General features: G+C 37.6%; 1 protein-coding gene across 4 annotated transcripts in view; it reads left to right on the top strand.

Annotated features, from left to right (window-relative positions):
- Positions 1 to 24,353, top strand: part of FKTN (fukutin) — a 74,024-nt gene that overhangs the window by 5,894 nt on the left and 43,777 nt on the right. For 3 of the 4 annotated variants that reach the window (XR_011465055.1, XM_070375170.1, XM_005909294.3), the window contains exons 2-6: positions 9,514 to 9,715; positions 10,479 to 10,538; positions 15,266 to 15,472; positions 18,941 to 19,218; positions 19,894 to 20,026. Coding sequence is in view for 3 of the 4 variants with exons in the window: in XM_070375170.1 (XP_070231271.1) it covers positions 9,611 to 9,715; positions 10,479 to 10,538; positions 15,266 to 15,472; positions 18,941 to 19,218; positions 19,894 to 20,026 (783 nt within the window). In the remaining variant the exon portion in view is untranslated. Of the gene's footprint in view, positions 1 to 9,513; positions 9,716 to 10,478; positions 10,539 to 15,265; positions 15,473 to 18,940; positions 19,219 to 19,893; positions 20,027 to 24,353 lie in introns of those variants that run through there. The other variant, XM_070375171.1, reaches the window with a different exon arrangement.

The following is a 24,353-nucleotide window of genomic DNA, read 5'->3' as shown; positions in this document are numbered from 1 at the left end:
AATGTAAAGAGAACGTCCGTCCAGATTTCATATCAAACACAGAACAGCACACTTTGTAGGCAGTGCCACTTCCTTCACCCTTTTACTTTGCCCCCATAAATCAGTCCCCTCCTGTCTTCATTTTCTTTCTTATCTAGGTCTTTCATTTCAGACATTCTCTAAAAGCTCACTACTCCATAGTCATTCAGAAGGAGTTGCTGTGTATTTTGGATTTTTCTGGAGCATCAAATGGAGAAACTAATTTTTTAATCTTCCAGTGTCAGCATTTTGAGAGAGGTTATATTGCAAAGGGTTAAGAAGTGAATGAGTGGTAAGCAGATGAAGAGACTTCGTAAACCCTTACAGTCTAACCTTTGCTTCCGGGTTACTGACCATCTTGCAAAGTTAGCAATGAAAGAAAAAGAAGAGTATATTAGGACCAGCCGGTATTTAAGTAAGATGGATAGCATCTGTTGATACTGGTGTGTTTTTGGCTTAGAACAGCTGAAAATGTTGACTTTTTTCCCCATCTTCTCTCTAAATACATCTTAGAAGCATTTTCTCTTTATGTCTTCCAGTTTGCTACCTTATTTCAAAACAATGGCTTTGACTGTTTACACTACCCTCTTTCTTCTCTAATTTAGCCTCCTGTTTTATTTTGCAGTGCCGGATGTATTTGAATCTCAATTCTGTCACCACTATGCCTTCCTTGCATTTCTTAGTGTTTCTGAGTAAATTGGGTCTAGCAGCACTGAGGGCACCAGGCTAACATACGTCATCTACGAACCTAACTTCACTGCTAGGGCTGGTCATTTCTTGTTCAAGGGCCTCTGATATCAAGAGAGGTGATCCAGAAGGCACAAGTGGGGAGAAGTGGAATAAGAAAGTCAGACAGTATGACATTCTTTCAAACAGATCCCTATCAAAATAATCCTCAAAAGAGTAGTGGGGGACGGGTGTCAGGTTAAGGCAGATTCCAAAATTTTTCGTGCTATTACCATCAAAGAACAAGTGATAATGTGAAATGGCAATGGGAAGCTGAAAGAATATGAAATGCTGCTCTTGGTTGTAGTAAGAGCCTGAGAACTATCTTGAGCTTCCTATCCTATACATTTTTCCTTCAAATTTGTGTGCGACTGTCATCTACCACTAGTTTTTTCCAGCCTTTCTTGTGCCTTGATACAAATTGATAATAAAGAACAAAAGAAAGGGTAAAAGAATATGTTTGTTCTTGGCTGGAGGTGACAGTCTTGGTCTCTAGTTACCCAGGCTCAAAGACTGATAGGATTGATAACTCTGACACCTATAACCCATTAAAGGTTCAGTTGGGAAGCTGATCTGCCCATTCCTTTCTTCTTAATTGCCAAATCCTAGTTCATGCACTAGTTAGAGCCTGTTTCCAAGTCATCTAAGACTAATTCTGTGCTGTAGTATGAAAGTTGCTTAGTCATGTTTGACTCTTTGCGACCTCATGGACTATATAGTCTCCAGGCCAGAATACTGGAGTGGGTCACCTTTCCCTTCTCTGGGGGAACCTTTCCAATCCAGGGATCAAACCCAGGTCTCCCTCATTGCAGGTGGATTCTTTACCAGCTGAGCCACAGGGGAAGCCCAAGAATACTGGAGTGGGTAGCCTATCCCTTCTCCAGCGGATCTTCCAGAACTAGGAGTCGAACCGGGGTATCCTGCATTGCAGGTGGTTACTTACATATTAGCCTTCTCATATTTGCATTAGAACTGGAAGATACTTAGGTACTTAAACCTCATAACTTCCCTTAAAGTCCCCATTACATCTTCTTTTTTTTTTTTTTAAACATTTTCTGTCTCCTCCACCATCCCATCATTTAAATTTACTATCTGTGTAGTGTTCTTCTTTTCCATTAGACATGATATACTGCTTTCTTTATGAAGCTTTACCTAAGTATAAGTGAAAATACATTACTTGTCCTCCTCAGCATTTTTAATAGCTAAAATGTCACATGTAAAGAGAAATGTATACACAAATAATATTTTTCTTTTGGTTCTATGCTGTATTTCTCCATATGTTATTTTTAAATGTTTACTGTTCGGGAGTTAGAACTAAGTATGGGCATTAAACTCTAAAAATTCACTTTTTCATATTTCATATTCTGTTTTATTATAGAAGTTCCTGTAGGACAGAGAACTTTTTAAAATAAAACTTAAAAAAAATAGTTTTGTGTTCTCTTGAACATTGTGCAGTTGAGTATATTTAGATAGATATAAATAAAAAAAAGTATGCTAAAAGCATAAAGTATGCTAATACTTTTTTTATTTATAAGTATACTGCTACTGCTGCTGCTGCTGCTAAGTCGCTTCAGTCGTGTCCGACTCTGTGTGACCCCATAGATGGCAGCCCACCAGGCTCTGCCGTCCCTGGGATTCTCCAGGCAAGAACACTGGAGTGGGTTTCCATTTCCTTCTCCAATGCATGAAAGTGAAAAGTGAAAGTGAAATCTCTCAGTCATGTCCAACTCTTCGCAACCCCATGGACTACAGTCTACCAGGCTCCTCCACCCATAGGATTTTCCAGGCAAGAGTATTGGAGTGGGGTGCCATTGCCTTCTCAATAAGTATGCTAAATATACTCAAATAACTGCACAATGTTCAAAAGAACACAAAACTATTTTTTTTAAGTTTTATTATTTCTGGATATTAATTCAGTCATTTTTAGTGTGATAAGGGAGATGATTCATGTATTCTAATAACTGTAATGGAACAACAGACTGGTTCTAAATAGGAAAAGGAATACGTCAAGGCTGTATATTGTCACCCTGCTTATTTAACTTATATGCAGAGTACATCATGAGAAATGCTGGGCTGGAAGAAGCACAAGCTGGAATCAAGATTGCCGGGAGAAATATCAATAACCTCAGATATGCAGATGACACCACCCTTATGGCTGAAAGAGAATAGGAACTAAAAAGCCTCTTGATGAAAGTGAAAGAGGAGAGTGGAAAAAGTTGGCTTAAAGCTCAACATTCCGAAAACGAAGATCATGGCATCTGGTCCCATCACTTCATGGGAAATAGATGGGGAAACAGTGGAAACAGTGTCAGACTTTATTTTTTGGGGCTCCAAAATCACTGCAGGTGGTGACTGTAGCCATGAAATTAAAAGACGTTTCCTCCTTGGAAGAAAAGTTATGACCAACCTGGATAGCATATTGAAAAGCAGAGGCATTACTTTGCCAACAAAGGTCCGTCTAGTCAAGGCTATGGTTTTTCCTGTGGTCATGTATGGATGTGAGAGTTGGACTGTGAAGAAAGCTGAGCACCGAAGAATTGGTCATGTATGGATATGAGAGTTGGACTGTGAAGAAAGCTGAGCACCGAAGAATTGATGCTTTTGAACTGTGGTGTTGGAGAAGGCTCTTGAGAGTCCCTCGGACTGCAAGGAGATCCAACCAGTCCATTCTGAAGGAGATCAGCCCTGGGTGTTCTTTGGAGGGAATGACGCTAAAGCTGAAGCTCCAGTACCTTGGACACCTCATGCGAAGTGTTGACTCATTGGAAAAGACTCTGATGCTGGGAGGGATTGGGGGCAGGAGGAAAAGGGGATGACAGAGGATGAGATGGCTGGATGGCATCACCGACTTGATGGACATGAGTTTGAGTGAACTCCAGGAGTTGGTGATGGACAGGCAGGCCTGGCATGCTGTGATTCATGGGGTTGCAAAGAGTCGGACACGACTTAGCGACTGAACTGAACTGAACTGAATAACTGTATTTCAAAACAGAAAATAGTAAAAGCCTTAAGGTTAGTTTCCTCTCTTTGTGCTCCATAGTAGCCTGTACTTACTCCTTCATAACCATTACACCGTGATAGTGTCTCTATATTTATCTCTAATACAGTCTAGCACAAACCAGAATAGTGTTTCTTAATAGATGTGAAGGTGGTAAGGATGGTGGTTGTGTGTTTTGGAAAATACTTCCCATGCTGTTCTTTAGGACTTCTTACCCTTCACCACCATCAATTACCATTCTTTTAAAAACTCTTATATACTCATCTCTAAAATCTTTGAAGATAGAGAACGCTATTTTACTTATTTTATCTTCAGGGCTTAGCATTTTGTTGGCATCTCTCCCTTTTAAGGTAGACAGTAAATATTTATTCCTTGAAAGAAGGTAAGACTAGGAATTTATAGCTGGAAGAGATTGCTTCTGACTTGGAAGAGCATGAAAGACTTCATAAAGGAAGGTCATTGAGAGGAGTTGTGTAAAGAGGTATAGAACTGGTTCTCTGGAAATAGGTGAGAATACTTCAGACAAGAGGAAATGAACAAAAGCAAAGAGATAGTAAAGTGTCGTGTGTATTCCAGGAATACTTGGGCAGAGACCATAGACTGTGTGAAGTGGGAGAAAGTCTAAAAAATTTGTCTTATGTTCAGTTAGATTGTGAATGGCCTTGAATGCTTCTGTATTTGATCCTTGAACAGTACAGTCAGGGGTGCCAAACGTCTGTCAACTGAAATAAAAACACACATCGTGAGAGCTGTGAGTTTCAGTTTTATGTGGGAGATGGTCTCAGATAGTTGTGAGTCATTTCTTAGAAGAGGAAGTAGATAGGGGAGGTCAATAGATACATAATTTTGCAAAGAGGTATGTGCACTCGTGCACACATCTCTGTAGAAGTTTACTCCTAGTCACAAGGAACATGTATCTCAGTTAATGATTTTAGTGCTTTTCTAAATATGGGAAGATGTAAGAGTCCAGGTTCATAAACTGTTCTCCTGAAATATTTCCAACTATCTAAAGGCCTGTTTTCCCAGAGGACAGAGTGCTTCATCCTGCCCTTCAGCCTGAATTCCTTTCACATATATTATAGGTTAGCAACTGCATTGGCTAAAGACTTGATTCTTGTAGAACTGGATGGTAGGCACCATCCTTTACACTGTCAAAAATCTACATGTAATAGAGTCAGCCCTCCATGTCTGCAGTTCCATATCTACAAATTAAGTCAACAGCAGATCGTGTAATACTGTAGTGTTTATTATTGAAAAAAAAATCTATGTGTAAGTGGGCTTGTGTAGTTCAAATCTGTGTTGTTCATGGGTCAAATTTATGTGAAACTTGAGCTTTACTTGTAGATGTTAAGGAACCATTGAAAAATTTTGATGATGTAATTTGATTCATTTATCAGCAGCTTTGTATGTCTGTCAGTGTAAGATTATGAGTAGGCAGAAAGTGGAACCTGGGACATCAATTAGAATTAAGACATTTGTACAATTAGAGTTTAAATTAGAATGGCAGTGAAGAAAGAAGAGGAAGTTGGTGCAAGAGATATTTTAGAGGTAAACTCAATAAGCCTTGGCCTCTTAAGTATAACATTACTCATTTTAAAGTGGTAATTCCATTCCTAATGATGAGATGGTTCTAGCAAAAAGGAATGTTTTGATGGGCTAATATTCTTATCTTGGCAGTTAGTTAAATTGGTTTGGCATTTACAGAAAATAAATAATGAAATAAAGTTAATTGGGTATCATCTTGATAATAAAAATGTAGTTGTGATTGATGATATATTTTGGAGATTTAGTTCATGTAAGAATTAATAGTAGGTTAGAGTTATGTCCAAAAAGAGAACAAGATATTAATTCTGACTTTATTTTTCTGTAGTGGTTTATATAGGTCTTTTATATTTTCTTCCCATTTTTTAATTCAAGCACAGGAAAGACTGGACTATAGCACACTCCAAGTGTTACTTTAGATTTTAGGAATCAGAGTACAATACATTGATGTACTTTTTAACACAGTTACAAAAAGCTGAGCTGAAATACTGAAAATAAAGACTGTTCCTTTTATTATCTTGTGAGCTATCCTTATCACAGTACATATTTGACTGTCTTATTTTAGGAGGTTTTAGCTGACAGCAGGACTGATACCATTATTAATATTGTTTGATGTTGCTAATCTTTAGTTTTAGGAGATAGAATATGATCATGATTTCTTCAGTTATCTGCTTGATGCATTATCTGTAAATCAAGTAGATTACTCACATCACTGGTGATATTTCTCTTAAGTAGTTTGTTGACTTTATGTAACATCATTGGATGTTTGCTATATATAGGCTTTCACTCTGGAAGCCCATTTGAATTGTTTCAAAATCCTACGAATTCTGATTTAAAGATGGCAGAGTAAAAACATTTGCCCTCTTCTATCTGAAATTACCCTGAAATAGCAAGGAAAATGAGAGACAGAGATGTATAGTTGACCTTTGAACAACACAAGTTTGAACTACAACGTGTGGATTTTTTTCAGTAGTAAATACTACAGTATTATATGACCCCTGGATAGTTGAATCCACAGATGCAAACCACATATATGAAGGAAATGCAGATACAAAGGAACTACGTATATATATATATATATATATATATATATATGGAGGGCCAACTATAAGTTATATGCAGATTTTTAGCTGCATAAAATGTTGGCGCCCCTAACCCTGCATTGTTCAAGGGTCAGTTATAGTTACATCTTCAGTAGGACTAGAGTCCTGTATCCCAAATTGAAATATTTGAGAACTGTATGTCAAATGTAAGCAGGAAGAGATTAAAAGAGCATTCTGACAGAAAGAGATCTCAGGTAGAACTGACAGAGCAGTGAAAGATAGATCTGTTTACAGTGGTGTCGGCTGCATAGAAAGGCAGTAGGAGAAGCTTCCTTGGAATGTCTGGCAACATATTCTAGCAGGAAAGGAAGAACAAATGAGAAAGCACACAGATACACGACCTTTGCAGGAAGCGCTCTTTTGATGAGGCAAGAAATAATGGCTAAACATCTTTCTCTTCCTTGTTCTCACATACATTGTCTCTCTCGCACACACACATGCACAGGACACCCTGTGTCATAAAGAGCTCTCTTGTAGGCTAGAGAGACTATCTTCTAGTCCAGAACACAGGCTTAATTCTTCCTCCTACAATCCTCTTGCAAATAATTGGCCTGGGTGAAGCTCATTTCATTCAAAGATAAACAGTGATAAAAAGAAAACGAGTACAGTATCTACACAAGTGTTACAGAAAGAAAAGCAAAAAGAAATGGAAAAACATGTGATGAAGACCCACGAGAAAACTGTAGTGGCATAACAAATTTAAGGAGACAACCACTTCTTTAAGGGCTTCCCTGGTAGCTCAGCTGGTAAAGAATCTGCTTGCAATGTGGGAGACCTGGGTTTGATCCCTGGGTTGGGAAGATCCCCTGGAGGAGGGCATGGCAACCCACTCCAGTATTCTTACCTGGAGAATCCCATGGGCAGAGGAGCCTGGCAGGCTACAGTCCAGGGGGTTGCAAAGAGTTGGACACGACTTGAGTGACTAAGCACAACACAGCCACTTCTTTAAAATAATAGAGAAAGCTAACTGGCTAGGAAGAAATAGTAAGACAGTGGTAAATAATGAGTCATAATTTGGCAGAACTCAAGAAAGAAAAATAAAATCAGGAATAAAAAGCCGCATAGGAAACAGAAAAGAGAATTAATATTGTTGAAAACTCAGTAAGGGATATGACGACAGGCTTTTGAAAGTTGAGCAAAGTGAAATGGGAATGAAAGGAGATGAAACAAATGCTTAATTGTAGTTCTGGAAATAGAAATTCAACATTAGAACAGAAAAGTATTTAAAACACATAAGAAAACCTGTTGCAGAGAAAGAAATCTTGATTCTACAGATTGGAAGAGCACATAATGAAGAAAAACTAATAACAATCATTAATATCATTATATAACCTAGTTTTTAAAAAATTGTTTTTCAAAACTAAGGAATGTGTTCTTTGCTCATGCATTAAAAAGATCATCTTGCCTGTAGTGCCAGGGAAAGGATCACATATTGTGAAGGGAGTATTTAGTATTGCAGGACAGTGGTACAAATCCTGTAAGTCATCAGAGGAAAGAGGGTGTGACCTCAAAGCCAAACTATTAGTTGACACCTGTTTTTGAACAACGCAAGAACTCAAGGTAAATAATGCCCATATTTTAAGGAGAAGATAAATATCAGCCATCTAATAGATGAACAGAGATGATACAGTGAAAGGACTGGCAGGGAAACATAGTAGGAATAAGATTTTAAAAACAGAGATTGGTATTTGAGAGTAAAAAAGAACTATAGCAAAGTGAGCTAATAAAAGTCAGGATTAAAAGGAGAGATGTAGAAGAGAACTAAAGCTGGAGAACTAAAGACAAAGTTTATGCATGAAGTAATAGAGGTATTAGTATACAGTTAACGGAGAAGGCAGTGGCACCCCTCTCCAGTACTGTTGCCTGGAAAATCGCATGGGCTGAGGAGCCTGGTAGGCTGCAGTCCATAGGGTCGCTAAGAGTCAGACACGACTGAGCGACTTCACTTTCACTTTTTACTTTCATGCATTGGAGAAGGAAATGGCAACCCACTCCAGTGTTCTTGCCTGGAGAATCCCAGGGACGGGGAAGCCTGGTGGGCTGCCGTCTATGGGGTTGCACAGAGTCGGACACGACTGAAGCGACTTAGCAGCAGCAGCAGCAGTATATAGTTAAAGGAATAAAGATAAACATTTGAAGAACCAAATGTTGTGTGTATGACCAAAAGCAAACAGTGAAGAGGAGGTAAGAAGAAATAGAACTGTATTAAATTACTTGTTCTAAGGGAATAGTCAGATGGGACCAAAGATGAACAGAAACTTTGAGGAATTCCCTGGTGACGCAGGGGACGTGGGTTCAGTCCCTGATCCACAAAGATTCCACATGCCACGGAGCAGCTAAGCCTGTGCACCACGACTGCTGAGGTCCCATTCTGGAACCTGCAAGCCACAACGAATGAGTCCCTGTGCCACAACTACTGAAGCCTGCACACCCTAGAGTCAGCAAGTCAAAACTACCGAGCCCATGCACCTAGAGCCTGTACTGCACGAGAGAAGCCACTGCACAGGAGAAGCCCACACATCGCAGCTAGAGAGTAGGCCCTGCCCTCCGCAACTAGAGAAAGCCCGTGTGCAGCAATGAAGACCCAGTGCAGCCAAAAACAAATAAAGTAGTGTGTACATGTTAAAGAACAAAATTTTTTATCATGGCTTTTTTTACACTTGCCAAAAACTGAAAATGTGTATGGGATATTTATAAAAACTGACCACAACCTACATCACATTAGACAACAGAGCTGTTACACAGGTGATGTTCCTTGACCAAAAGTTTATTTTTTCTTTGGCAGTGGCCTTAGTATGTGCATCAGCATCACCTGAGAATGTATCAGAATTGCAAACTCAGAGGCCTCACCCCGGTTCTACTAAATCAGAAACCCTGGGGGAGAATCCCTCCCATCTCTGTTGGTCAGTTTTTATGGATATCCCACTTAAGTTTATTTTTTGCAATTGTAAAGAATGCCATGATAAACATTTTTGTTCTTCCAGGTTTGGTCTTATATCTGATGATTTCTTTAGGATAGGACATTACCAAATCAAAGAATGTTCTGTTGAACTTTAGGTAACTTTTTCATGGTTAATAAAGTTGAAAAATTAAATATAGGCTTTTTTTTTTTTTTTTGCTCTTCAGAAATATTTTTCACAGAAAACAAGATTATCTTTTTACTCCAAAAGATGAAACCAACTGGGTTACTTTCAAAAGACAACCAAGTGAGCACTGCAAACTGATGAGTAGAATCAGTAAGAACGTGATTTTGGTGGTTTTAACTTTGACAAGTTCTGCATTTCTGCTATTTCAGTTGTACTACTACAAGCACTATTTATCAGCAAAGGTAACATTTTTTTCCTTCTTTCTCATTATTAAACTTCATTATAGCTGTATATCTTCCTAACATACTTTACTTTTGCAGTACCTAAAATCAATCAGTTTTTAAAATCCTTGCAGAAATATTTCTTTGAAATTCTCCTCTTCATGGGCATGATAAGGAGCAATTCAGAATTGCAGTTAAAAATTATTATAATAACACACTAAAAGTCAGAGGTGCAAAGTTTCAGTGATGTTGAAATTTTCTGATAGAATTGTGTGAAAATTGTTATTTTTCCAAACATTTCATCACTCATTGGAAAGAGTTCAGTGATAAATAATTTTGATAAAATGTTAGACTTAGTTTAGTACAAAGTTGATTTTTAATATAGTGCCTAACAGGGAAGTATAGTGTTATAACTTACCTTTATTATAAACCTTTAGGCATAAAGATAAAGAGACAATGATTTAGAATCTAGTAGCTTCTGAAGATCTTATAAATATACTAATTCTAAAGAGATAGCAAAGAGTTTACTATTATTTGATGGAAGTTAATAGATTCTGAGATGTTGACGATATATGCCTGTTTAATAAATTAGAGCAGTCTCAATGTTGTCCATCTTGGGTAGTTATATAATTGTAGAATTCTTAGCTCATGACTGTATGTATTTAGATTATGCATTTTAATGATTATTAGCCAGTTACATAAGTTGAACCTCATACCTGCCCTAAATGTAATGTTAAGTGCTGGGCTTTGCATTTACTAACTTTTATTTTTGTTATCTTCTTAGAATGGATCTGGTTTATCAAAATCCAAAGGAAGCCGAATTGGATTTGATGGCATGCAGTGGGTATGTATGACAGTCGAAAAATTCTTCAATTGCCAAGTTCATTTAGTTCATTCACTTATATACTTAATAAGTATTTGTTGAATTATGACAGTTTTAATAGCTAGCTTGGTGGGAAGTGGGAGTAGGTGACAGAGGGCAAGGGGAAGACACTGTGCCACATGCTTTTATGGAGTATCACGTTTAGTCCTTATAGACTTGATGCTGCTAATACATGTTTGTCCTCAGTTCACTTCAAAAGATTAAGGTTGGTTGGCTAATAAGTGATTCCAGATTCTAACTGCTTGCTTCCAAAATCCTATTCATTGAGTTGTGGTGCTTCCCCAAATGAATAAATATGTGAAGAGCAGAACTGAACCAAGAAAATACAAAGAATATTTGCAAAACATGTGTCTGACAAAAGGTTGATAATCAAGGATAAATAAAGAACTCCTGCAACTCAGTAATAGATTTTTTTGTTCATATTCTATCAAATTGAACAAGTGTCCTATTCCTGGTTTGCTGAGAGGTTTTTATCATGAAATAGGAATTGAATTTTGTCAAATTTTTTTTTGTTGAAATTCTCATAGAGGTTTCCTCCCTTTATTCTATTAATATGATTGATTAATTTTCAAATGCTGCCTTTCATTCGTGGGATAACGTATACTTGGTCATAGTATTTTCTTTTTTTTTAACTACAGGAATTAATTTTTTAGTATCCTGTTAAATGTCACTGCATCTGTGTTTATGAGGGACAGTGGTATATACTTTTATTTCTTTTTCTGTAATGTCTTTGTTAGGTTTTGCTATTAGGATTATACCGACCTCAAAATGAGTTTGAAGTATTTTCTCCTGCTCAGTTCGGAAACAGTTTTTGTATAATTGGCATTATTTCTTCCTTAAATCTTTGAATTCCCAGAATTCGCCAGGGAACCATCTTAGAGTTTTTTCTTGTTTTGATGGCAAGACTTTTTTTATACAACAAATTCAATTTTGTTAATAGTTATAAGGCAAGTCAGATTTCCTGTTTCATCTTCTGGTAGTTTTGTTAATTGTGTTTTTAAAGAAATTTATCCATTTCCTCTAAGTTACTGAATTTCACGGCATAGCATTGTTTATTCTAACTTTTTACTTAGTTGTCTCTCCCACTAAGAGGTAATAAACTCCTCTGGAGCAGAGATTATTACCTCTGGAGCAGAGATTATTATATTCTTGGTATTTGCATAATCAGTTCAGTTCAGTTCAATCTCTCAGTCGTGTCTAACTCTTTGCAACTCCATGAATCGCAGCACTCCAGACCTCCCTGTCCATCACCAACTCCCGGAGTTCACTCAGACTCATGTCCATCGAGTCAGTGATGCCATCCAGCCATCTCATCCTCTGTCGTCCCCTTCTCCTCCTGCCCCCAATCCCTCCCAGCATCAGAGTCTTTTCCAATGAGTCAACTCTTCACATGAGGTGGCCAAAGTACTGGAGTTTCAGCTTTAGCATCATTCCTTCCAAAGAAATCCCAGGGCTGATCTCCTTCAGAATGGACTGGTTGGATCTCCTTGCAGTCCAAGGGACTCTCAAGAATCTTCTCCAACATCACAGTTCAAAAGCATCAATTCTTCGGTGCTCAGCTTTCTTCACAGTCCAACACTCATACCATACATGACCACTGGAAAAACCATAGCCTTGACTAGACGGACCTTTGTTGGCAAAGTAATGTCTCTGCTTTTGAATATGCTATCTAGATTGGTCATAACTTTTCTTCCAAGGAGTAAGCGTCTTTTAATTTCATGGCTGCAGTCACCATCTGCAGTGATTTTGGAGCCCCCAAAAATAAAGTCTGACACTGTTTCCACTGTTTTCCCATCTATTTCCCATGAAGTGATGGGACCAGATGCCATGATCTTCGAATGTTGAGCTTTAAGCCAACTTTTTCACTCTCCATTTTCACTTTCATCAAGAGGCTTTTGAGTTCCTCTTCACTTTCTGCCATAGGGGTGGTGTCATCTGCAATCTGAGGTTATTGATATTTCTCCTGGCAATCTTGATACCAGCTTGTGTTTTTTCCAGCCTAGCGTTTCTCATGATGTACTCTGCATAAAAGTTAAATAAGCAGGGTGACAATATACAGCCTTGACGTACTCCTTTTCCTATTTGGAACTAGTCTGTTGTTCCATGTCCAGTTCTAACTGCTGCTTCCTGACCTGCATACAGGTTTCTCAAGAGGCAGGTCAGGTGGTGTGGTATTCCCATCTCTTGAAGAATTTTCCACAGATTTTTGTGATACACACAGTCAAAGGCTTTGGCATAGTCAGTAAAGCAAAAATAGATGTTTTTCTGGAACTCTCTTGCTTTTTCTATGATCCAGCAGATGTTGGCAGTTTGATCTCTGGTTCCTCTGCCTTTTCTAAAACCAGCTTGAACAACTGGAAGTTCACAGTTCACGTATTGCTGAAACCTGGCTTGGAGAATTTTGAGCATTACTTTACTAGTGTGTGAGATGAGTGCAATTGTGCAGTAGTTTGAGCATTCTTTGGCATTGCCTTTCTTTGGGATTGGAATGAAAACTGACCTTTTCCAGTCCTGTGGCCACTGCTGAGTTTTCCAAATTTGCTGGCATATTGAGTGCAGCACTTTTACAGCATCAGCTTTCAAGATTTGAAATAGCTCAACTGGAATTCCATCGCCTCTACTAGCTTTGTTCGTAGTGATGCTTTCTAAGGCCCACTTGACTTCACATTCCAGGATGTCTGGCTCTAGGTGAGTGATCACACCATCGTGATTATCTGGGTCGTGAAGATCTTTTTTGTACAGTTCTTCTGTGTATTCCTGCCACCTCTTCTTATGTCTTCTGCTTCTGTTAGGTCAAAACAACAGAATGATCTCTGTTCGTTTCCAAGGCAAACCATTCAGTATTACAGTAATCGAAGTCTATGCCCCAACCAGTAATGCTGAAGAAGCTGAAGTTGAACTGTTCTTTGAAGACCTACAAGACCTTTTAGAACTAACACCCAAAGAAGATGTCCTTTTCATTATAGGGGACTGGAATGCAAAAGTAGGAAGTCAAGAAACACCTAGAGTAACAGGCAAATTTGGCCTTGGAATACGGAATGAAGCAGGGTGAAGACTAATAGAGTTTTGCCAAGAAAATGCACTGGTCATGGCAAACACTGTCTTCCAACAACACAAGAGAAGACTCTACATATGGACATCACCAGATGGTCAACACCGAAATCAGATTGATTATATTCTTTGCAGCCAAAGATGGAGAAGCTCTATACAATCAACAAAAACAAGACCAGGAGCTGACTGTGGCTCAGATCATGAACTCCGTATTGCCAAATTCAGACTTAAACTGAAGAAAGTAGGGAAAACCACTAGACCATTCAGGTATGACCTAAATCAAATCCCTTATGATTATACAGTGGAAGTGAGAAATAGATTTAAGGGCCTAGATCTGATAGATAGAATGCCTGATGAACTATGGAATGAGGTTCATGACATTGTACAGGGACAGGGATCAAGACCATCCCCATGGAAAAGCAATGCAAAAAAGCAAAATGGCTGTCTGGGGAGGCCTTACAAATAGCTGTGAAAAGAGAAGCGAAAAGCAAAGGAGAAAAGGAAAGATATAAGCATCTGAATGCAGAGTTCCAAAGAATAGCAAGAAGAGATAAGAAAGCCTTCCTCAGCGATCAATGCAAAGAAATAGAGGAAAACAACAGAATGGGAAAGACTAGAGATCTCTTCAAGAAAATTAGAGATACCAAGGAAACATTTCATGCAAAGATGGTATTTGCATAATACCCTACAGTAAAAACAAAGGATAAGAGACTGATTTCATACATTTTCTCACTTTTTTATCTTTATAATTCCTGATATTCTAATCTGTTTATTATCTTGTATATGTTTTTACAAGTATTTTCAGGTTTTTGTGAGTAATCATTCATCCTTAATTCCATGAAGCATCTTTTTTGATGGGCATACATCCCATTGAAGTCATTATTGCTTTCATTAACGTAGGCTTTTAAGCAACAATGTATGCTATTTATTTTGTTTTCTTGGCTACTCTTAGATATTGTTTACTCCTAAGTGTGATTATTTGGTTTCCATTCTGATTTCAAAATTTATTTTTTGCAGTAGAATGTTCTGCTTATTGCTCAGCAGAATCGTATTTTAAAATATCAGTATTACAGTATTATTAGAAAGTCAAACTGTGTACAGGAATGGTCAAGCAGACAGTGTATTTTAGTTTGTCTTTTGCTTGGCAAGATTATTAAGCAGTATTTCAAATATGAAGAAAAGTTCCACATACAATTGATTTTTGGTTTTGAAAATGTTGACATGACTAATATTTTAAAATTGAAAGACCTGGTATTTCCTCTCCAACTTTTGCTTGAAAAGATTTAGCTACTACCAAGGGAATAATTTGTAAGTCCAGAGTTGTCATCTCAGATACTGCTTCCTCTGTGAAGTTTTCGATATCCTTTTGATGTGCAGTTAATTAGTTGATTGCTGTTCTGTACTTATCTTATATTGTAAATATTTGTACGTTGTCCTCAGTAGACCATGAGCTTCTTGAGAGCAGGTACAGTGTATTATTTATTTGTGGGTTTTTTAATGTTAGCAAAGTAGTAAGCCTGGTATGTATTGAATAAGCACTCTATATGTATTCTTATAAAATTAATGAATAAAACTTAATGAGATAGATTATTGTATTGGTTTAGAAAAATTAAGGGAATTCTTTTCCTCTCAAACAGCGTGCAGTTAAAAAATTTATTATGCTAACATCCAGTCAAAATGTACCCGTGTTCCTTATTGATCCTTTGATTCTGGAATTGATTAATAAAAACTTTGAACAAGTCAAGAATACTTCTCATGCCTCCTCCACTTCAGAATGCAAGGTTTTCTGTGTTCCAAGAGACTTTACTACATTTGCACTACAGTATCAACTATGGAAGAATGAGGTAAGATGATTTGCTTTCAGGTAATGGAATGTGTCTTTTGTAAAACAATATAAGATTAAACCAATTTCAACTGTATTTAAAATTTTTTATAAAGACATAAATTATATCAGGAATATTTTCAGCTATAAATAACAAAACACAAGGCTGCTCTGTCTATGAGATTTCCCAGGCAAGAATACTAGAGTGGGTTGCCATTTCCTTCCCCAGGGAATCTTACTGACCCCAGTTATTGAATCCACATTTGCAATGGCAGGTGGATTCTTTACCACTCAGCCACCTGGGAAGCCCACAACTGGAAGTAGATTTGTGCAGTACAGCCTTTAGTTAGGCCTTTGCTGTGTTTGATGAGAGCAACTTCTTTGTTCTTGACTCTCCTCTGTCATGATTATGAAAAGGCAAGCCATTTCATAGTTCTTGCTGTTTTGTCTATCTCCTCACACTCGAGGTCTGATTCCTTTTCAAGTTCTGTCTGGCCTTTTAAATTTTTCCTAAATTTACCAATTTATAATGTTTTTATTTCATCCTGTACAGTAGATTTGTGCTCTGAATGGGCCACTCTTAGACTCAATCAGTACTTTCCACCTCTTAGGTTTATGAAGAAAGGAAATCCTACAGCAGTTAATTCTAATATAAGGAGAACCAAGGTAAAATTGTATTAGACAGGGTCAATTTAGTTTAGTCGCTCAGTCATGTCCGACTCTTTGCAACCCCAGGAAGCGCAGCACGCCAGGCCTCCCTGTCCATCACCAACTCCCGGAGTTCACCCAAACCCATGTCCATCGTGTCAGTGATGCCATCTACCATCTCATCCTCTGTCATCCCATTCTCCTGCCCTCAATCTTTCCCAGCATCAGGGTCTTTTTAAATAAGACAGCCCTTCGTATCAGGTGGCCAAAGTAATGGAGTTTCAGCTTCAACATCAGTCCTTCCAATGAACACCCAGGACTGATCTCCTTTAGGATGGACTGTTTGGATCTCCTTGCAGTCCAAGGGACTCTCAAGAGTCTTCTCCAACACCACAGTTCAAAAGCATCAATTCTTCGGCGCTCAGCTTTCTTTATAGTCAAACTCTCACATCCATACATGACTACTGGAAAAACCATAGCCTTGACTAGACGGACCTTTATTGGCAAAGTAATGTCTCTGCTTTTGAATATGCTCTCTAGGTTGGTCATAACTTTCCTTCCAAGGAGTAAGCGTCTTTTAATTTCATGGCTGCAGTCACCATCTGCAGTGATTTTGGAGCCCAGAAAACTAAAGTCAGCCACTGTTTCCACTGTTTTCCCATCTATTTCCCATGAAGTGATGGGACCAGATGCCATGATCTTCGTTTTCTGAATGTTGAGCTTTAAGCCAACTTTTTTACTCTCCTCTTCCACTTTCATCAAGAGGCTTTTTAGTTCCTCTTCACTTTCTCCCATAAGGGTGGTGTTATCTGCATATCTGAGGTTATTGATATTTCTCCCGGCAATCTTGATTCCAGCTTGTGCTTCTTCCAGCCCAGCGTTTCTCATGATGTACTCTGCATATAAGGTAAATAAGCAGGATGACAATATACAGCCTTGACGTACTCCTTTTCCTATTTGGAACCAGTCTGTTGTTCCATGTCCAGTTCTAACTGTTGCTTCCTGACCTGCATATAGGTTTCTCAAGAGGCAGGTCAGGTGGTCTGGTATTCCCATCTCTTTCAGAATTTTCCACAGTTTAGACAGGGTAAGTTACATTAATTGCTGCTAAAAACAACCCTAAAATCTCATTGACTTAGTGCAAAAAAGGAGTAATTTTCTCTTGACAAAATCCAGTGTGAATATTCTTAGTCAAGGGTATTCCTGGATGACTTTCCTATAAGCAGTGCCCCAGGATGCAGGATGTTTCATTTGTGTGGCCTCCTATCCCATAGTTCTTTGTTTCTCTACATGCAGATAAAAGAGAAAAAGCAGAGATCTTATGGGACATTGTAAGGCCAGGCCTAGAAGTGGTATCTGATGTTTCCATCCACATTTCCTTTGACCAAAACACAATTTCACTCTATATCCAGAAAGGGGAAGGCAATTGTAATTGATACTGGTTAGCATTCTGTACCAGAATGATCACTTTTTAGACATAGTTCCAACCTTTAATAACTTTAATGCCTGGTATTAACACTTAGAACTTTATTTTCCTTAACTGTAGATTAGGTGTAATGTCTTCCCTGTTGACCTCCCATAGTTTCTATGGACATTAGATGAAATAATTAATGTGAATAAGCTTCATACACATTATATAAATATAGACTTAAAGAGGTGGTGGTGTAGAGTAGAAAGAACTTTGTATTTGGTTACATAAGACCTAAATGCTGGCAGTAGCTTTGCCTCTTGTTAATTTTGTCTCTTTGGACTTATGTAAGTCTTTTTCTTTATGTACAATATCTGTGCTACTTACTCTTTAAGATCGATGTCATGAATTCAACCAGTCAGTGAAAGTCGCTCAGTCATGTCTGACTCTTTGCAACCCCATGGACTATACAGTCCATGGAATTCTCCAGGCCAGAATACTGGAGTGGGTAGCCTTTCTCTTCTCCGGGGGATCTTCTCAACCCAGCGATCAAACCCAGATCAAACCTGCATTGCAGGTGGATTCTTTACCACCTGAGCCATAAGGAAAGCCTAGGAATACTGGAGTGGGTAGCCTATCCTGTCAGGGGGAACTTCCTGACCCAGGAATCGAACCGGGGTCTCCTTCATTGCAGGTGGATTCTTTACCAACTGAGCTATCAGGGAAGCCATAGATGTTATATATAAATACAGTAATGTTTATAAAGGTTCTTTAAAAACTGTACATTTCTGTTCAAATGGGAGGTGTTCTTAATAATACTGTTTAACCATCCGTAGCACTGGTTGTTAGGATTAAAAATCTACCCTATAGGTTAATCTTTTTACGTGAGAGTTATACTATAACTAATAACTGTTTGAAATGTACTTTGCTTTATAGTATATCTTATTCTGTTTTCTAACGATGTATATTATGATAGACTTCTATTTTAGTAGCAGTTTGAGGCATTGGGATATAACTATGAGATGAGAAACCCTGCTCTTATGAAGCACTTTTGAAGATTATTAGAAGTTAAGTTGAGAATCACAGGTTTAATTTTAAGTCCTTACATTAGCATTTACTTTGGAGATGCTAACCAGAGAACACTATAGTGCATGGACATTCTCATTCCAAGGGAGAAATTTGTATTGATTTTCATAAAGAGAGTCTTTGAACATGTCTTCCATGCTCTTTGGTTTCTCTTTTTGATGCTTTCCTTAATTCTCTCACCACCACCTTTCCTTCTCCACCTTCATTTTTTAATCTTCAGGCAAAGAGCAGATTAGGACAATAATACAGAAGACTTAATTCAGTATTAAGAGTAACTTTAATTTTGCTACTAGTATTTATTTTAAATATTCAAACATTTAAAATATTTAAATGTTTCTTTTGTTTTAGGAAGGCTGGTTTTGGATAGCTGAAAATATGGGATTTCAGTGCCTGAAGATCGAGAGCAAAGACCCCCGGCTGGATTGGATAGACTCACTTTCTGGAACTGAAATCCCCCTGCACTACATCTGCAAATTGGCCAGTCATGCCATCCACTTGGTGGTCTTTCATGAGAGGAGTGGCAACTACCTCTGGCATGGCCATCTACGGCTGAAAGGACATGTCGACAGGAAGTTTGTTCCTTTTCGAAAGTTACAGTTTGGTCGTTATCCTGGAGCTTTTGACAGGTAAATTCGGGGTCTAAAGGGAATACGTGAAACCTACCTTGTTCAGTCATGAATTCTTATTCTCTTTTTCACATTTAGTATAAAACTTAAAATGTATTTCATACAAATAAGTTTTGAAATGTAAATATTCAACAAGAAGCAACTCATGTACATATACTCCAGGAAATATGTATCAGAATGTTCATAGCAACATTATTCTCAGTGCCCCAAACAAAATGTGGTGTGTGTACACAATGAAGAACCATGGGGCAGGGAAATGAAGAAGCTCTTAACTCATGCTCTGTGTAGCAACAAGATGAATCCTACAATGCTCAGTGACAGAAGTGAGGCATAAAAGAATACAAATCTTATTATATTTGTAAAGAGATCAGACACAGGATAAAGTATGTTTATAGATATATACTTATAAGTAAAAGTGTTCAGAATGTAAAAACTTCCAGTTATGAGATAAGTTCTTGGGATATAATATACAGTATGATGACTATAGTTAATTAACATTGCTGTATTATATATTTGACAGTTGCTAAAAGAGTAGATCTTTAAAAATGATACCTTATATGCTTGATCTTTAGCTATTTTGCTTATGTTGTATTTTTTTTTTTATGAATGTACTTTGAAGAGGCTGCCCGTTTTCTGAATTAAGTCCTTGTAATAAGTCTTAATTTTTGTTTTCAGGCCAGAGTTACAACAAATTACTGTTGATGGATTAGATGTTCTCATTCCAAAAGATCCAATGCACTTTCTAGAAGAAATACCACACTCTAGATTTATTGAGTGTAGGTATAAAGAAGCTCGAGCATTCTTTCAGGTTAGAGTTAACCAAATATTGTACTTTACAATTTAAAGGAAATATGTTTATTTTTAGTATTTACCAGTTGAGGTGGGGGGAGGGTAAAAAGAGACTTAGGTAAGAAAACGTCTTTTCTGATTTGTCTGTTTCCTTCTAGATTGTTTAAATTTTTTAAGTAGATTAAACATTAACCTTAAGGAACAATTTATTCCCCAGTTGAATGGTTTGATATTTACGGAGACCTTATTTTATTTGGATAGACATTGACAGGTTCAGCACTGGCCTCTGCTTTTAGTTAGGATTGCCCACAAACTTTATAAAGATGGTACATTCTGTTCTTAAAGCAATCCAAGTAGGATCAAACCATGTAAAATACATACTTCATAGAAAATACAGTTTTTCTCAGAGGGTTGGCACTGAATATGAATTTTTTGTGTTTATGAAGGTCTTTCAAGATAAATGCTACACAAAGACCAAGTGCTTTTGAACTTTACTTTATTCTGTTGTTTTAACTTTCAGTTCAATAAACATTTATTAAAAGCCGGCTTCCCAGGAACTCTCCAGACCCTGGGGATATAAAGATGATTTTAAAGGACGTGAAAGTTCAGCTCTAGGAAATGACATGAAACAGAGATACAGTGAAAGCAATCAGATCTGTGGTGGGGTTTTGGTACTCTAGTTTTTCCTCGTGCCCTTTATTTTTCTGGGCAAACTTTTATTTTATTTTATTTTCTGGGTTCCCTTCCAAGAAAGCTGTGTATCCAAGGACTGGAGGGGAATAAGAAAAAGAAGTACCAGCTGTATTGTCACCAGCCAAATGCCCAGAACCCAAAAATGCAAGGGTTTTTTTTCTGATAGGTTGTGCTGGCACCCAACGTTTAGACATGACAGCCAGAGTAGGCCTTCCTAGCCCTGTTCCTTTAAATCTTTAGATTTGTGGCTGAAGCCTCATGAATGAGAAGCTGGAAAACTGCATGTGTAGCTGGGCCAGTGTCAGTGGGCAAGTGCTGCCCTTCACATCCCTACCACAGTGTATGAGGAAGCGGAAGAGAAGCAGACTGGTGCTTGAATTTCACCATCCATTCACTGTTCCTGTCTCAAAGAGTTTGTTCTGATTGCCACCTGTGTCCTAGCAATTATCACAATTAATTGTGAATGTCTGTCCTGTCCACCTATAAGATGATGTGAACTTTTTGATAGCAGGCATCTTATTTTACTCTCCTCTGTAGCCCCAGCATCTAGCACAATACCTGACACAAAGAAAAGATCCTATAGTGGTGGGAAAATGCATAAAGAATAAGGTGCTCAGAATCATGGTTTTTTCTTTTTTTTTCCAGAACACTTATTGGGGCTGCTCCATTTACTTGGCAAGCATTTGCCCATACTCATTTTATTGATCTTTGTTAGAAGGCAGTGTAAAATGTAAAATGTTTCAAAATATTGAGAAATCATGAGAATCAGTTCAGTTTAGTCACTCAGTCGTGTCCGACTCTTTGCGACCCCATAGACTGCAGCATGCCAGGCTTCCCTGTCAACTCCCGGAGCCTACTCAAACTTATGTCTATCGCATTGGTGATGCCATCCAACCATCTCATCATTTGTCGTCCCCTTCTCCTACCGCCTCTAGTCTTTCCCAGCATTAGGGTCTTTTCAAATGAGTTGGTTCTTTGTATCAGGTAGCCGAAGTATTGGAGTTTCAGCTTCAGCATCAGTCCTTCCAGTGAATATTCAGGGTTGATTTCCTTTAGAATTGACTTAATTTCTTATGTTAGAACCAGGAAGGTCAGTTTTCAAATTAAAGTGAACATACCTAACTTTGAACACTTGATGGCGCCAAACAGTCTTAAATACAATGCCTGGTGTTTAAAAAAAAAAATTGATGAGCTAATCTACTAGATCTCATAGAGCAGCCTTCTAACTTTCCTTTTTTAAAATAGATTTTTGGAAACGTTTTCAAACCTTCAGAAAAGTTACAGATGCAATACAAATAATTCCTTTTCCTTAACCATTTGGGAGTTATTTGTTGATATCTACTGCACAACCTCAAGTAATTTAATATTTCTTAAAAACAAGAACATTCTCATAATATCTTAATACAAAAAATCAGAAAATAACATAAAGATTATTACCATTTAATCCTCATTCAAGTTTTGCTAATTATCCTAATAATGACCATTATAATCAAAGGATCTAGTTCAGAATCACATGTTGCTTTTATTTTCTGTCTCTTTAGTTTCCTTAAATCTGGAACAGTTTCACAATCACTTTTTAACATTTATGACTTTGATACTTTTGAAGATTACAGGCTAGATATTTTGTAAACTGTCCCTTGTTTGGGGTTTGTGTGGTTTTTCCTCATGTTACATTGATATTATACACCTTTAGTAAGACTAACACAGAAGTGATTCTGTGCTTTCACTTTATCCTGTCAGATGCTGCTTGATTTTGATTTGCCCCATGTGGATGCCCACATCACCTGCTCAGGCCCCGATACCCTTGCCAGGCCACCACTGTTCACTTTCTTGCTCTGCCTCATGTAATGGTTCTAGTTTAGAAGAGTCCAGGAAGGGAAGGAGAACAGAGGGAAGTGTCTCCTGACTTCCTTTTTTACTTCAACTATTTTCTCAATCTACCAAAGCATAGGATAATACATATTTTTCTGCACTTGATTTTGTCTCAGCAGCAGCCATCAAAGAATAATTGGTGCTCTCCAGTGTGTTGAGTTCCAGTAAAAAAAACCATAGAGGATATGGAAATATCTGGATCCCTAGTTCAGGAATATCTAGAAAGCTATATTCATATCCTCTTCTACTACATTGCTCTGAGACCTGGGGAAAATTTCTGACTCTTAGTTTCCTCATCTATGAATGTGTGGGCACCTTCTGTTATCTTGTTATTTTTAATCTATATTTTGGGGAAAGATTTGGGCAAAAGTTGCCTGAACAGAAAAGATCAAATATGATGTGATATTTAAATTAGGATTCAGTCTTTTTCTAAACGCATGATAATCCCAAGATTTATATGAGACATTTTAAATGAAAAAAAAAAAAAGTATGTTTGCTCAGTTGTGTCAAACTCTTTGTGACATGGTCCATAGCCCGCCAGACTCCTCTGTCCATGAGATAGATTCTTCAGGCAAGAATACTGGAGTGGGTTGCCATTCCCTTCTCCAGGAGATCTTCCCAGCCCAGGGATCAAACCCAGGTCTCCTGCATTGTAGGCAGACTTCTTACCGTCTGAGCCACCAGGAAAGCCCTATGTATAACTATAATTTTTAAAGTCCATAACACATGTAAAGAGTGTATAGGTATATACATGTTTATATTTGAACACATATGAGGGTCAGTTCTAACAAATGGAATTTCTGGGTGTGTCATGTTATTAAAGGTATGTCAACTGGACATAACTATCAGAGTAATATTTTTGTAGAACATAAAGTTTTCATTTATATTATTTGATTTGATCCTTTCATTTACTCTGTGAAATAAGCCAAGATTCACCATTAACATTTAAGAAAACTAAGGTCTCAAAATGTAAGATGTGAGGTCTTGAGATGTAAGTCACGGTCATTATTGGCTGAGCATGGACTAAATTCTGAGTCTCTAAACTCCTAGCTCTAGACTTTTCTCCCTGCAGCAGGGATAAGAGCATGCATCTCTCATTCCAGTCATATGTCCTAACAGCATTATGGCTCTGAGGATGTTTTCATATTAAAGAGATCCCATATATGTATTCTGGAGAAAGTAACTTATCTTCAGGAATCCCTCTTTTTTCCTAGCAATACTTTTTGCTTGAAATATATGGTCCTTGTAGGAACTGTATTTCCTCCTATTGTAAAAGAATGCCTGATATTTTAGGATATTGTTGGCATGGGAGGGGCTTAATCAATCATTTATTCATTTACCCATTTATCAGTATGTGTTAGTCACATATTATATGCTAGGTACCATTTGAAATTTGCATATACACTGATGGAGAGATTCAGTACCTGCCCTCAAGGAATCATCTTTACAGCCTAGTGGAGGAAATATAAATAGAATCAGCAGTTAGAATGAAATATGATAAGCGAGAATGGGCAAAATAGGTGAAGGGGATTAAGAGATATAAACTTCCAGTCATGGGTATGTAATGTACAAAATAGGGAATATAGTCAGTAATATTGTAATAGCTCTGTATGGTGACAGATGGAAGCTAGAATTATCATGGTGATCATTTTGTAATGTATGAAAATATTGAATCACTGTCTTCTACACCTCTATGAAAATTTAAAATCACTGTGTTCTATACCTGAAGCTAATATAATATTGTATATAAATTATAATTCATTTAATAAAGAAGCTCTTGA

Source organism: Bos mutus, chromosome 8 (assembly GCF_027580195.1).
Source record: "Bos mutus isolate GX-2022 chromosome 8, NWIPB_WYAK_1.1, whole genome shotgun sequence".
Lineage (NCBI taxonomy): Eukaryota > Metazoa > Chordata > Mammalia > Artiodactyla > Bovidae > Bos > Bos mutus.
This window is presented reverse-complemented; position numbering and strand designations above follow the sequence as displayed.